A 15,995-nucleotide genomic window follows, 5' to 3' on the forward strand; every position below is an offset into this window, starting at 1 on the left:
GCTTCAGCTACCTGTACAGCAACTCGCTCATTTGGCACTGAAGATGCCACCTCAGCTTCCCCAGAACACTTGGGGGTGTTTAAACTCACTAGGCAAGAGCTGTTTAGGCTCAAGCTGGAGAGGAGACAAACAGTTTCCGCCCCCCAGCCCCGGATGCTCTCCAGGCAGCTCGGCAAGGACGCAGCGGCGGTGCTCAGGCTCGAGAGGTGCAGGGTTTTTGCTTTAAAAGCCATGAAGTGTTTTTATACAGCTCCAGGTACTTGCATATTCCCCCAGGAGGAGCACTTCAGGTCATATGGAAACCAGAAAGTCCTACTTGAAAACAGAGCTTGATTAAAAAGAGCTGCAGTTCAAAGCTTGCTTTAGCGAGCGGTGACATTTAATACGGCAGCGAGAGCAGAGGGCAAGAGGCTCTAACACGAGTGACATGCACCTGGCTCTGAACTCCCTTTAAAAATAAGGGGAGGGGGGATTTAAAGGAGTTCAGGTGGAAACTTTTAAAGTAGTTCCTTTTGTTAGGGAAACCTGTGTGGTCTTTGCCCAAGGGCCCGAGAGCACAGGACCTGCTGCTGCTTGTCACCGTGTGGTGTAAGAGTGGCCACCAGCAGCCCTCAAAGCAGGGACTCACCTGGAGCACTGGCTGCTGAAGGTGACAGGCAGCCCAGTGCTCAGACAAGCTGGGCAGGATAAGCCCAGAGCCCCTTGCAGAGAGAGAGGATGGGGGAGATCCAAGCTCATTTCCAGCAGGGTTTGGTTTTGCGCTCCCACAGCGCTCAGAGCTCTGCCGCTGCAGGCAGGGCACCGCCACTGCCTCCTGGCACCGGCCCAGTCCCTGGAGTGAACACCCACCTTGTTTCAAGGCTAATTACCCAGCACAGGAGGCTGGGAACCAGCAGTGTGCAGAGAGCCCTCACAGGCCTCCTGCGTGTCAGGACTGGGTAATTAGCACCTCTCAGCCAGCACCAAGCCTGACCGCTGGAGCCGGGCTCTGCCTGCTTGTACCAGCACCATGCAAAGGTGAGAAAGGGAGAAGGGCTCTGCCAGCTGGAGCTGCTGAGCTGCACGCAGAGCCAAGGGAAGCCAGGCTGCAGATTCCTCTCCAGAGGTGAGGAGCTGTAGCCCTGTCCATCTGGGGCAGGAGAACAGGATGAGAAGTGTGAATGTAAACTCCTGGGCTGCAAAAATCCAGCTGCAAGCAAAAGATCCCAGACCCCAGGCAATCCACGGTGCACAAATGGGCTGATGCCTCCACAAAATGTAACAGAGCACAAAATCATTTTCCTCTGAATTAGGTCTATGCCCACCCTAATTTCACCCCTCACCTGGCACAGGAGGTTGGTTTGAAGGAGTCTCAGAGGAAGGAACAGACTCAGTTCTCCCAAACTCCTGCTGGATCCTGCACAGCATGTCCCTGCCTGTGGCAGCAGGGGCACTCAGCCGAGGAGGCTGTCTGCTCTCCTGTGTGCCGGCACCCGCAGCACACCAGAGCCGCTGTGGGGATGCAGAGTGCGATGCTCCAGCTGAGGGCTGAAGTGGCTGGACACTGGTTAACCGTGCAGGCTGCCAAGGGCTCAGCCCCACGGAAGAGGTCTGAGAACCGGGGCTGTAAGCAGGGCTGAGCCCACTCCATCCCCACCCAAAACAGAGCGAAGAAAGTCCGTGTCCAGGCCTAGCCTGCGCCACCAAGCCGATGACCTGGATGCTTCCCTTTACACCGCCTCTCCCCACCCCTCAGTCCCAGAGGGGGCGCTGAAGCGCTGGGGTCTCTGGAGCCCAGGAGGGAGCGAGCGCCTCCCGCCGCCCCCGCGTCAGAGCTTGGACTCGCTCAGGACGATGTTTGCAGTCACAAACACAAAGCAGGAGAAGCCCCAGATGAGCACAAAGACGATCCAGAAGGAGTGGCGGAAGGGGGAGCGGTGCTTGTTAACCGCCCCGCCGCCGAACGCCAGCTCGGTGTCCTTGCGGCTGCAGTAGGCCAGGAAGGCCGGGATGAGGTACTGGATGCCGTTCCCAGCGTAGGCTCCCGTGATGCCCACCAAAGCCTCCAGGTCGTGGGTGCAGAAAGCCACCAGCACCGGGGGCGCGAGGGTGATGGCCGGGAAGACGACCCTGTCCACCAGCCAGGGGTAGGTGCCCCCCTCCCGGTGGAACAGGGTCTTCCAGTTGTTGCGGAGGGTCACGGCGATGATGGGGAAGTTGGTGCTGATGGTGAAGACGGGGAAGAGGCCCAGGAAGTAGCGGATGAAGGCCAGGCCGGTGATGTCGCAGCTGGTGAAGTTGAGCGTGTACATGTCCAGCAGCGAGTCGTTGCGGAAGCAGTAAATGGCGGTGAAGGAGAGGAGGCTGTAGAAGGCCAGGATCAGGATGTAGTCGAGCAGCACCAGGCGGCTGATGTGCTGCTTCTTGGAGATGGGGGTGAGCAGGGAGGGCAGGGAGTGCTGGCACATGAAGGAGTAGACGCACACCCCGAAGAGATTGCGGATGCCTGACAGCTGGGCCATGGAGGGGTGACCTTCAGCCTGGCCTCTGCCGATGCGGATGAGGGCCAGAATAATCATGAGGATGAAAGCTGCAAGGAGAGAAGGTTTCAGGTCAAGCCCGGGTCTACGCTGCCCATGACCCTCAGCCCATCAGCAGCCTTGGCACCAGCTCTGCCCTGCTCCAGAGCATCTCCTGATCTCTGCACAAGGTGCTACATCAAAGGCAGGCTGAGCGGGAATTAATCACCGCCTGCTCTCAGTGCTACTCAGCAGATAAGGGAATGGGCTGGGGACAGCCTTTGGCAGGCATCTCCCTCCAGCCTCCTCCCTGCAGGGACTCAGCCTCCCAGCCCCAACAGCAAATGGCTGCTCTGGGCCTGTCAGAAGTGTAACAATAACACAGCTGAGCCCAGAGCCCTCAAGGATCTCAGCCCACGGCTGCTTCTGCCATGCACCTTGGCCAAGGGTCACCAGTTACAAAGAGCTTAGAGATGTTTGGGCTTTGACCTCTAAAAGAAGAGCTCAAACCCATCTGCAGTCAATCCCAGCAGTATTCCTACACATTTGCAACGGGACTAAGGTCTGCAGGAGCTCACCTCCATGCACAGGCAGGTGCATGGGAGCTCTCCTGTCCCTGGGATCTGTCAAGCACGACAGAGCCAGAACCAGCCAGCCATTTCCTGGGCAGCAGGAACAGGCTGGCTGTAGTTAATCCCAGGGTGAAGCTGGTCTGGAAGGGACTAAAGCAGCACCGAACAGGCTGCTATTAAAATTCATCACTTCTAGGCACAAAGTCTGCTCCTCTAGCCTTTACCTGTGTCAGGGAAAAGCCCAACAACATTTTACAAAGCTTATCACCAAAAGCAGCGTGCTAGGGACAGGAATGAATTGAGGAGCCTGGGCTAATGCCCTTATTTACTCTGCTGCTGGAAATTCCAGCCAGCAGCACTTACTGCTCGACTGTTATTCCTAGCATGGCACATAAAACCAGCAGAAAACCAATTCTGGTGTGTCAGAAATCACATCAGCCTGGGAAAAGATGATCATCAGCTGCAGGAGTTAACAAGGAACAGTGTGGGGAGGGAAAGGCTGCCTGGCAGGGCAGCGAGCAGTTAAGATTTACAGGCTGGTGCTGGCCATGGATGATGAGCCACTGTGGCTGGCACTGGGCTGGCTCCTGCACTGGTTTGAGGCATGGCAGCAGAGCTGTGAATTATCAGGTAATGGAAGAAGTAACAGAATGCTGAGGGTACTGATACAGACAGCTTTGAGTGTCAGAAATACAAAGAGAGGAGCTAACCAGAGCAGCAGGCAAAGCAGCGTTGAATCGTCTGGTTGCAGAAGACCTCCAAGATCATTGACTCTGTCAACCCAACAGCACCATGGCCATCAAACCACGGCCCCAAGTGCCATGTCTGCACATTTCTTGAATGCCTCAGGGATGGTGACTTCACCACCTTCCTGACCACTCTTGCAGCGAAGAATTTTTCCCTCCTCTCCAACCTAAACCTCCCCTGGCACAATTTCAGGCCGTTTCCTCTCCTTCTGTCACCTGATAGTAGGGAGAAGAGACCCACCTCACTCCAGCCTCCTTTCAGGGAGTTGTAGAGAGTGACAAGGTGTCACTCAGCCTCTTTTTCTCCAGACTAAACAATTCCAGGTGCCTCAGCACTCCTCCTGCAGCCAAGCCCACAGGAGGCTGGCCAGGGGCACTGCCAGCCGAGCTGGCTCACTATGGCTTGACAGGGACATTGGCTTGCTCCATGCCCAGCACTACTCCAGGCAGCTGGTGGTGGGAAGCTTCCTGCCAAGGATGGGGCTGGCAGTTACAGACCAGTTAGTGAGCACTGCTGCTCTCCAGTGAGACCAGATTAACCTGGAGTGCAGGCTGCCCCCCAAGCCCAGGCTCTCCTCTTGCATCTACCCTCCTGCTCCTCCTGTGGCCAGCATCAGCATCCTGCCGAGCCCTCAGCAAGCCCCACACCACACTGCACCTCCTGCTGCCTCAGGAAACCTCTTGCTTCCCCCACTGCTTCCCACTGACAGGGCAGAGCTAACAGCTCTCTGCAAACACTGGCCTGATGACAGCAGATCCATTCCTCCATGGCACCAGTGGGGCCAGGCCACTTTGGGAGTGCCAGGCTCTATTTAGCACCCCAAGAGCAGCTGCAGAGAGCTATGGAAAGCAACCACTCATTGCTCTGGGGTTGTGCAGCCCCCCTTGCCTCCACTCAAGCCAGCAAATGAGGAGCACTGAGCACTGGGAGGGTTGTGGTGTCTCCTCTCCATGGCTTCCCGGAGGGGAGATGTGTGCCAGCTGTATCCGCTGTATCCGCTACAGCAGGAGAGCTGGAAAGAGCTGTGCTCAGGTGATGTGACATTGGCTGTGCTCCCTGGGGCTGCACAGGCTACAAGGAAGAGGAGAAAATGCCCTGAACAAGAAGACAAACCAGGTTAGGTAGCTCTGGAAATACACTGAGACTGTTCCTTTCCTTCTTGTCTGAGAGGTGGTCAGCCTCTGCAGCCCAGTCCTGAGCTGGTCCTGGACGGAATTCTTCCCCTGCACACCAGACAGGAAACCTCCACCTGCTCTGCTCAGCAGAGTGAAGAGTGACCTATTTCCACTCCCCAAGCTCACTCTCTCCCATCAACTCAAAGCCCCACTTTCCACAGCAGGGTTATCAGGACCAGCTCAGGGGAACTTCCATGCTGCCACCCCATGCTCAGAACATCTCTTCAGCCCGAGACCCACAGGTTCTCCTTTGCCCCAGTGTGCTTTGCTGGTAGGAACCACTGAAAGCAGAGAATTCCTGTAATGATGAATAGAAATCCTTGGTTTAAGCAGCTGGAATTCAAACCTTTGCTCTTCCTTCAATGCTTCATTCAAAAATTAAAGACCTTAAAGTTACAAGGAGCTATGATGCAACACCAAGACCTCACTGAGGCAAGCTGTGCTCCCCCTGCCCCCATGCAGATGCAGGATCCTTGAGGAGTGGGTGCTGGGTAAACTGGAAACCATCCCAGCACAAAGCCAGCCCCAGAGGAGGTAACACCAGCCCTGCCCCAGCAGTTGTGTTTTCCCTCTCACTCCCTGCAGCAGAAGAATCTCTCACTCCTGGAACTGGAGAGCTAGAACATTTGCATGCCAGATTTATCTGCCTGCCCCTGGGAGGAAGCAAGTCCAAAACTGCAACTCAAACCTAGTCATGCTGGATGATACATCAAGATGAAGGGAAGATGACAGACTCTGACTGACAGGCAGCTTTGAGCAGACAAGAGGCAGCTCAGGATCCTCAGGCACACTCAAAGCTCCTGCTCACACTCTCCTCTACCTGGACAGCAGGCTGGAGGCAGAGTCACACCACACCACTTCAAGTCACCTGCAGCGGCCACATCAGCTGTCCAACAGTGTTCCTGCACCACAAGGACCCTGGCAAAGTCAGATATCAGTTCATTTAAAAAAAAAGAAAAAGCCTTGATCTGTTCCTCATGAGGCAGGACAGAGGATATAAACAACAAGCCCCAGGGAGGAAACACCTCCAGATGCCATGGCCAACAGCCCCCTCAGCCACAAAATGAGGGGGAAAATGATGCCACTGTGGGCAGGCAGTAGGTTACATCAAAACTAAGGTTTAAGCCACATCCTATACAAGGGCTTAAAAAGCAATCCAGGGCTTTGCCTCTCCTGATTGTTCAGTGGTGTCCAACCCCTCACACCACAGACAGGCTCAGCAGCCAGCAAGGCACGGGGGACACACTTCTTGCCTCATGTCCTCTCCTCTAGGTGTCTGAGCATCGTTGTTACTGAAGGATGTAAGTGAGGCTGTGGGGAGGGAAAAAAAACCCCACACCACAAAAAACAAAGGATGTGTATCATGAAGGAAGAGTTGTGATGAATCTCACCACAACTGCTCAGCCACCTCCCCTCCAGACCCCTCCCTGAGGAGCAAACACTGGCCCTTCTCAAAACAGGCAGTTCCAGCTGCCTGTCCTGCTCCGCTCGGGAGATGTCGATTCAGAGACAGGGCAGCTCTGCTGTGGTCCTTGCAGGTGGAAGGAGGATGAATATGGATGAGCACACATCCAAGTGAGAACACTCTGGGAAATATGGGAGTCTGGGGAGATTAAGAAATACATTTTTGTGAACTTTGGTGGAAGCCTAAGAGAGCTGCAGAGGAGCAGGGAAGATAATTTAGCCATTCCGAGTGCAAGGACCGTTTTGCAGAGTCAAAGCAAACACCTCTGGACATGAAGGATGCTGTTTGCACTCCAGCTTCATCTCTCTGCAGAAAGCCTTATTGCAGAGAAAAAGAAATGCAAGGCTAAATCATAGCTCTTGGGTTTCTTTTTCTTCCATCATGGTAGGGCTCCTGGAGGAATAGGGTGGGTTGAGAAAATTCCTCCCAACATGAAATTTGCCAGCCCAGCCCCGTTGGAAGCAGCTGAAGCTGTGTTTACAGGCAGAACTACCATCTACAATGAAATGCAATGAATGTGTACAAAATATACAGCATCTACAAACGTTTACAAGTGATAAACAGCACAAGAACCTGGCCAAAACCCAGGGCAGCTAATAGCTTCCCACTCCCTGCCCCCTTGGACACAAAGGGACATGAGAAAGAGCTGAGATATATTAGACTTAGCCAAAACAATGCAGCCAAGGTCAAGCAGATGCCAGCACTGCACAAAGTTAGTATCTGCCAGCCCAAGGAAGCAAGGAGAGAAAGGTTGTTTTGTACAACTAGTTGAAGTCCATTATCTCTCCATGGAATTGTTCAGAGTTATTTGTATAGTAGTTTAGAGAAGGCTCCAAGGGGACCTTGTGGCCTTCCAGTATCTGAAGGGAGCTCCAAGAAAGCTGGGGAGGGACTTTTGAGGGTGTCAGGGAGTGATAGGACTGGGGGGGATGGAAAAACCAAGAAATGGGTAGATTCAGATTGGATGTTAGGAAGAAGTTGTTCCCCATGAGGGTGGTGAGAGCCTGGCACAGGTTGCCCAGGGAGGTGGTGGAAGCCTCATGCCTGGAGGTTTTTGCAGCCAGGCTGGATGTGGCTGTGAGCAACCTGATCCAGCCTTGAACACCTAGAGGGTGGAGAGGTCAACAGCTTCCCTGGACATCCCATTCCAGAGTCTCACCACTCTTGCAGTGAAGAACTCCTTCCTAAGATCCAGTCTAAACCTACTCTCCCTCAACTTAAGGCCACCCCGCTTTGTCATGTCTCTAGACACCGTCATGACAAATCCCTCTGCAGCCTTCCTGCAGGTTCCCTTCAGGTATTGGAAAGCAGCTCTAAGATCTCCCCAGAGTCTTCCCTTCTCCAGCTGAACAACCCCAGCTCCCTCAGCCTATCCACACAGCAGAGGTGCTCCAGCCCTTGGATCATCCTTGTGGCCTTGTCTGGACTCACTCCAAAGCTTCTATATCCTTCTTATGATGGGGACAGCAGAATGGAGGTGGGGGGGTCTCACCTCCTCCAACTCTATCCCCAACTCTCATTCCTTCTCCCAGAAGCAGAGCTTGGTGAAACCACCACCCTACCCACCTGCCTCCCTTCCTAGAGATATGGAGCAGCAGTGGCATCCAGCCACACCACCCTGCTGCCAGGAGGGCCCACAGCTGGCTGCAGCCCCGTCCCCCAGCCCGGCCGTGCCGGCGCAGGCAGCGCCATCCGTCACGGCGGCTGCAGGGCTGGCAGAGCTCCCCTGTCGAAGCAGAGAAGCAGGATGCCAGGACATAATGATAATGAATCACCCTCTCCCCACGCCTGCCACTCGCTCCCCTTCTCATACATTAAGTGGCATGATGGATTCTCCAGGAGGACAATGTTTGCATGAGCTTCTCAGCCCGTTCTCTTTGGAAGGAGGAAGAGCTCTCCCCAGCTTAACCTTGGTCTCGATGCTTCCTCAAGCCAAAACACAGCAGCCCTGTCTTAAGCAGAGGAACAGATCTCATTTAGCTTAACCTTAAGCAGCTCTTTCAGGAGAAAGGACATCAGACTAGGAGCATGGATGTGATCCTGTGTGACCTGCACTAGGTGATCTGTGGAAAGAGGTTGATCTAACAACAGTGATCCTACTCTGGCAGTGGGGTTGGACTGGATCATCTTTTGTGGTCCCTTCCAACCCCTAACATTCTGTAAAGAGCATCAGCTCTGTGCACACTGAACAGCACAGCACTGGGCCATAGAAACATTAGGGTTGGAGAAGACCTCCAAGAACAAGTCCAACCATACCAAGGCAGCCTGACCTCTGCACCCCTACCCAACACTGTAGTTGTCTACTTCACCACCCATGTCTGTCTAGGATGCTGGTAGTTTTCAACCCACCACAACCCCTTGGAGCCAGATACCTTCCATCTTCCAACTTTTGGGTAAGTTTAGGAGCCCACTGCAACTCTGGAAGTGCCAGGCATCATGGAAGCTGTGGCATCTGGCATGGCTGGAGCATGCTGGCAGAGCAATGAAGACATTAATTCTTAAATTGAAAACTCATTTACCCACTTTCTCCTGCAGAAGCTATATCCTGTCACTTAGATTCATAGAATCAATAAGGTTGGAAGAGACCTCAAAGATCATCAACTCCAACCTGTCACCCTCATGACTACTAAACCATGGCACCAAGTGCCACGTCCAATCCCCTCTTGAACACCTCCAGGGATGGTGACTCCACCACCTCTCTGGGCAGCACATTCCAATGGCCAACAACTCTCTCTGGGAAGAACTTTCTCCTCACCTCCAGCCTAAACTTCCCCTGGTGCAGCTTGAGACTGTGTCCTCTTGTTCTGGTGCTGCTTGCCTGGGAGAAGAGACCAACCCCCACGTGGCTACAACCTCCCTTCAGGTAGTTGTAGACAGCAATAAGGTCTCCCCTGAGCCTCCCCTTCTCCAGGTTAAACAACCCCAGCTCCCTCAGCCTCTCCTCATGACCTCCAGAGGACTAAATTTCTCCAACCTTCAGAGGAGGTTTCTATATCAACTGGAAGTACAGAGGCAACATGAAAACCAGGTTTACTCCATCAGATGTGGGAGCTGGAGTAGTTAAGGAACAGATTTGGCAATGACGGAGCCTAAAACACCATCCTGAAGAAGATGAAGGATTTATGAGTGCAGAGACTGCAGGGAAGCAAGATGGATCTGTTCATAGAAGACAGCAATTCTCTGGAGAGAGATGCCAGAAGGAGAAGAGGAGAGAAATTACTTCCCAAAAGAAAGGTATGAGCAAAAGCTGTGGGACCTCAGAGTGGCTTCTACCAGAAAGCAGAGACTTGCAGGCAGTGTTACCCTTTGTGCTATAAAGGCTAAGGCAGGGGACCACTGCTTGTACAGAGTGGAAGCACAGCCACATTTGGGCATGTGAAGACCACAGAGATGGGATACAGCTTACAAGAAGGCAATAAAAAGCCTCTTGAGCACCTTCATTCCCCTGCCATGCCACCCTCTCTGCCAGGCTTGGCTAGCTCCTGCTGCAAGCGCCTCCGACAACGCTACTGCTGCCCTGGCTGCGGGCCAGGCAGAGCCCATTGTGCCCACAAACTTGACTACAAAGTACCCCCAGGACTTTTGGGCTGTCAGCAGCAGTTCAGCAGGGCTGCTGTGCTCTGAAGGCATCATCATTTCCCAGCTTCAGCGTCCTGGGGGGGAGAGTTTGCTACATGACGACCAATATTTACAAGCAGCCTCCCCCACCACAGTTAACAACTTGTGCCGTGGAACCAACCCGTGGAGCTGCCCTCGCTCAGCCCACATCAGCTGCTCTCCACAGACATCTGCACAGCAGCAACAGTTCACAGGGAAGAAAAAAAATACCCAAACAAACCCAAACAGCTCTCTGCACTGTAGCGTTTATCACGGATGCTTTATCTCAACATATGGGAAGGAGAGAGCAGCCAGCGAGGCTTGCTTGCTTCTGGTGGAAAATTACCCACATAGTTTATTGTCCTCTCTCCTCCAGTCACCTTTGGCAGAAGCACCACAAAGCCTCTGCAACCAGAGCTCGGCTCTCAGCTCTGCTGTTGACTCGGTCTGTTAGCTGTGACAGTCGCTTCTCTCTCCGCGTCGGGATTTACTCTCCTGTCAGAAGGGACCAGCGCCCGCTGCGGGGTCACCACCAGCCTCAGCTGGGGCTGGCCAGGCTTTGGGAAGCACTGGGTGCAGTGCACTTGTGTCCCATGGAATCCAGGTGCCCTGCAACCTCCTCCCATCCTGCTTTGGATCCTACTCAGTGAAGTTTTTATCCAACGCACACCAAAGAGTGGAGGTTTGAATGCCTCACAGCCGCTCTGACAACCTGGGCTGGGACCCATCACGGAATTGTTTCTGTTGGGAAAGACCAAAGAGCTCAACCATCAGCCTAAGGCCACCATGGCCATTAAACCACAGAACCATACAATTGTCAGGGTGGGAAGGGACCTCAAGGATCAACCAGTTCCAAGCCCCTGCCATGGGCAGGGACACCTCACACTGCAGCAGGTTGCTCACAGCCACATCCAGCCTGGCTGCAAACACCTCCAGGCAGGAGGCTGCCACCACCTCCCTGGGCAACCTGTGCCAGGCTCTCACCACCCTCCTGGGGAAGAACTTCTTCCTAACATCCAATCTGAATCTACCCATTTCTAGTTTTTTTCCATACCCCCCAGTCCTATCACTCCCTGACACCCTCAAAAGTCCCTCCCCAGCTTTCCTGTAGCCCTCTTCAGATCCTGGAAGGCCACAATTAGGTCTCCTAGGAGCCTTCTCTTCTCCAGACTGAACAGCCCCAACTCTCTCAGTTTGTATCAAAGTGCCACATCAACACATTTCTTGAACACCTCCAGGGCTGGAGACTGCACCACCTCCCTGGGCAGCCTGTTCCAATCCCTGACCACTCTTTCAGGAAAGAAATTGTTCCTAATATCCAACCTAAACCTCTGCTGGCCCAACTTGGGGCTGGTTCCTCTCATCCTATCACTTGATGCTAAGGAGAAGACCAGACCTTTCTGCAGGGCTGAACATGTCCTTATGTTTCCAGCTCCCCGAGCCAGCAGCTCCTCTCCTGCTGCCTGGATCAAGTGTTCTTTTCAGGAACACTTCAGGCAGGATCTCAGTGGCCCTGTCCAGCACTGCATGTCACTCTCCATCTGCATCTGAAGCTAACAAGGCTCTTCCACTCACCCAGGCCCTGCTTCATCCCACTGCCCCCCACAAGCAGCACTGGGATGAGCTCCTCAGCAGACAGCCCTGAAAGCAGGCATGACAGAAGCACAGCCTTTTAACTAACTCTTCATGAATATATTCACTTCTCTTGGTGAATTATTTACCCTAGGCTCTGGGAGCAGCTTTCTCTGCTCCAAAAGGGATGCAGGAACATGAAGTAACTTTGTTGAAGCAGCTTTGCCAGAATGAGCATGCAACAGAGTCCTGATTTACAGGCCAGTTCCCCCTACCTGGATGCCCTGCTCTGTGAAAGGGCAGGGGCAGAGATCAGCCTAGTCCCTTCTTTAGCTGCTTGCAGAAAACTCCATTTCTGAGGTGGAAAAGAGGCCACCTTGAGGACTGAGGACACTGGCAGACTAAGCTCTCTGCAGGAGACTGGAAATGCAGGACTTCAGGTAATTGTCACACCCTCTCCTGTGTCAACCTCCTCAGTAATTCTCATTCTCTGCAGCTGAAGGGACATAGCAGAGTGACTCCTGGTTTCTGCACCAAATCAGACCCTCTATGGATGGCAGCTCCACTTACTGCAGCAGCTGAAATCTTCCCACCAAGTGACATGGTTTGAGACCAGCTCTCTGAAGAGAAGTGGTGGGGAGTAAAGAGCAGGGTTCTGGTGGAGAGAGCAGAGCTAGCAGAGAAAGAAGTGGATATGGAAAGTCAACCACACCAGCATGCTCTGGAGAGGCCTTTCCCAGTTTCTTGCCTCAAAGCCTTCTGCCAAGTGTCCTGGCAGGAGAGATAAAGAGCTTAACACAGACTTCCTGGCCATTCTTGTCCTTTTTTCCCCCCCTCTCTCCTCTGGCCAGGGAAAAAGAGTTAGGGGGGAGAATTTATTTGTGGGCATGTAACTGCGAGACTGTAATTTAGGCAGGGCTGGGAATGGTCTGTCCCAAGGGCTGCAGTTGCTTGGATAGATGGGCTATGATCTGGCTGTGCTTCAGGGAGAGAACCAAGCCTGCAGCAAGCAAGGCCACGAGTTTCTTCCTCTCTAAAATATCTCTTTATTAAAATACAATACTTTCTAATAACTCCAATCCAGCATCCAGGGCAGCACACACAGCAAATGTGCCACGTGGGAGCCGTCTGGGAACATTGGCTGGGGACTATTCAATAGCAGCAGTGATAATCATGCTACCAGTGTCTTTAAAGCCCACAGTCCCCACCTGTAGAGCTGGGCAGCTCAGGCTGGAGCGGGCTGCAATTAATCGGGTTAGCTGCTTAATGCACCACAGCCCAGTGTTTGCTGCTGAGCTCCACCAAGCCCCTGGCCTTTTGTTCTCTTTCCTAATCCACAGCCATCCCCATGACGCTGCTGGACAGTTATTATCCAATGTCATCCAATAATAAAGAGGGAGGGATGTGTCCCAGGGAGCTGTGTCCCCTCCTCTGCTTCGAGAGCGCAGCAGAGTGGCCTGGCTCAGTCCCTTGTGCCGTGTGGTGCCCTCCAGCAGCTCATCCCTAACACCACCCACTTGAACAGGATTGGAGAAGGGAGGGGGGGGGGAAACAAACAAACCAAACCCAGCCCAGCTAGATATTCAAGACTCTTTAGGGAGCAATCCATCACCACCACTGATTTAAACCCTCTAGAGAAAATGAGCCTGAAGGCCAAACAGCAGAACTGAAAATACCAACAGCTCTAATTTATTGATGGCTTAGTTGGCTTAGCCTTCTGCAAGAGATGCCCTCTTCCAAGAGCCTTGTAGAAGACCTGGAAGTGGGCTCCAAAACGGGTGAAGGGCTTAGGTTATTAACTGCTTCACACTTTTGGGAGGCTGAGGTGGAAGGGAGATGAAAGGAAGGAAGGAACTGGAGTTTGGGGAAGAAATCCTCAACCCAAGGGGACAATTCATACTGACCTGGTCAACCAGTCTGGGGCCTGTCTCTGCCCTTAAGAGCACTGCTCAGGAGCTGGGTGAGCCAGCAAGGTTTGATCCCTAATTCAAATCAAGACTTCACTGTAAGCACCAGGGTTTCAAACAAGTGGTTTTCCTCAGCAGCCCTTTCTCCAGGAGAGCACAGCAGACATGTTCCACAGCACACCCCTCAGGCTGTCTGTGCTCAGTCTCCCAAGGGCTAATGAAGCAGCCTAAGGAGTTTGTGGAGCTGGAAAAGGGCTGAGAGCTTGTGCAGGCAAATCCCTACACAGCGACAGCTCCCAGGGAACAGAGATCTCCAAGCACAGACAGGGCCAGCAGTTCAAGCATTGACTGCTGCACTGAATTTAACCACTGGCACTCACCCATGCGAGGTGGCAATCAGTTCTGCAGCCAAGTGTGTAAGTTGTTACTCTCCAGAAGACTGCCAACAGCTCAATGCCTCTGGAAGCCCTCTCTGCCATCAGCCCTGCTCCACCTGGAGACACAGATCCACCCTCTGTGCTCTACCAGTCCTGACAGGGAAACGCCTTACTGTGCCAGCCTGGTTTCCAGATGAGCTCACTGTGTTCAGCAGGCCCAGACAACCACAGTCCATCTGTCTGGGCTGTCTAGCAGGACAGCACTTGGGCTTGCAGCTCCTCCTTCAACTTTCTCCTTTCTGAGGCTTCAAAGGTGCCTGTCTTTGCTAGTCCCTTCCCACAGGCAGCTGAAGGGCTGATCCCTGCCACATCTTCACGCTCTTTCAACTGGCCCTTTTTGAATTCCCAGTGTTTAGTACTGTACTTCTCAGAGACAGGCTGAGTTTGTTCTTGTCTGGGAGGTGTGGGAAGAGAGTGCTGTAGGCTTTGTAAGCTGCTGTGCTGCCTGCGACGAGCACGAGGCTCTGGGAAGAGGCTAGTGACATTTGATTATCACTTAGATCGGGAGGAAGAGGGAAAGCAACCTTCAAAGGCAAGGCTGACACTGTTACAAACACCAGCAGAAATGACCTTCACACACAGCTAGCTCTCCCTGCTGCCAAGAACCATCCTCTCAGCCACTGTCATCTGAATCGCCAGTACACCTGGGGCGGTGCAGCTTACATCAGCCGCCGCCGCTTCTCCATCCAGGGGCTCCACAGCAGGCTGGGGACAAGGCTGCACAGAGGGGCCTGCTGGAGGCACGTTGCAGAGCTTGTGCTGGCCTCTCAGCTCAAGGGGGGCTGAGTGTTTTTTCTCCCCCCCCAGATCATGATGCAAAACGTGGGGCAGCTTCCCATCCACACCAGGCCAACGGGCACAGATAAGCTGCAGGAGCTACTATCCCCCTGAGAAGTTTTGTATTAGAAATTCTTTCCTGTGAGGGGTGGTGAGATACTGGAGCAGATTGCCCAGGGATGTCATGGATGGTCCCTCCCTGGAGCTGTTCAAAGCCAGGCCTCCAGCAGCCTGGTTTACTGTAAGGTGTCCCTGCCCATGGTAGGGGCGTTGGAGCTAGATGATCTTCAAGGTCCCTTCCAACCCACTCTATGAATCTGAAACAAAGAGGTAGGCTGGCAGCTCTGTGTTCAGCTCTAGCTAGATGATCTTCAAGGTCCCTTCCAACCCAACCCATTCTATGAATCTGTGAAACCAAGAGGTAGGCTGACAGCTCTGTGTTCAGCTCTAGCTAGATGATCTTCAAGGTCCCTTTCAACCCAACCCACTCTATGAATCTGAAACAAAGAGGTAGGCTGGCAGCTCTGTGTTCAGCTCCAGCTAGATGATCTTCAAGGTCCCTTCCAACCCAATCCATTCTATGTCTCTGTGAAACAAAGAGGTAGGCTGGCAGCTCTGTGTTCAGCTCTTGAGGGCTTTGCAGGAGATCACCCTCACTACCACATGGCTCAAAAACAGCCAGAGGAAGATAAAGAAAAGCCATCTGTGACTCTGAACAGGCACAGATGACGGCAGGACAACACCTCTGCATCTGGTCACTGGCACTCAGGCAGAAGAAGTTCAGAAGATCACAAAACACCAGCCAAGACCATTCTTTAGGATCTAAGCTCTCAAAGCATCAACAAAAGACCAGCTCACAGCTCTGCTTTTGGAGGAGGGGACAGGAGTGATGTGAGGACATGGGAGAAGCCAGCTTGATAAATAGGGGCAGGCCAGGATCCATCCTCACCCCGCGGTCCGCAGGCAGAGCTTTGCTCCGTTCCCTCCATCACGTGGCTGTTTGATAAATTGTCTTTCCTAATAAATCTATCCCTCACTGTACACATAAGGAATCTGTAGCTCTAAGTAGCCACTGAGGTGCTGTCAGGGTCATTAAATATCATTATCTGGGGCAGCTGTTCCCCAGCGTGCTGACGCAGGAATCAATCAGGCTAAAGCATGAATTTCCCCTACCCTTCTCCAAACACTGCCTTTGTCCCTCTCCATCAAGTGATGAAAAAGGGGAAACAGTTCTGCCTCTCTGCCAAG

The 15,995-nt window shown here is 53.2% G+C and overlaps 1 protein-coding gene across 2 annotated transcripts in view; it reads right to left on the reverse strand.

The window, feature by feature from the left end:
• Window positions 1-1,795: 1,795 nt before the first annotated feature.
• Window positions 1,796-15,995, reverse strand: part of TMEM104 (transmembrane protein 104) — a 59,118-nt gene continuing 44,918 nt past the window's right edge. For both annotated transcript variants that reach the window (XM_054170869.1, XM_054170870.1), the window contains one exon: window positions 1,796-2,569. In XM_054170869.1, coding sequence (XP_054026844.1) covers window positions 1,809-2,569 — 761 coding nt within the window. In that variant the 3' untranslated portion in view covers window positions 1,796-1,808. The remainder of the gene's footprint in view (window positions 2,570-15,995) is intronic.

This window comes from Dryobates pubescens, chromosome 20 (assembly GCF_014839835.1).
Source record: "Dryobates pubescens isolate bDryPub1 chromosome 20, bDryPub1.pri, whole genome shotgun sequence".
Taxonomy (NCBI): domain Eukaryota; kingdom Metazoa; phylum Chordata; class Aves; order Piciformes; family Picidae; genus Dryobates; species Dryobates pubescens.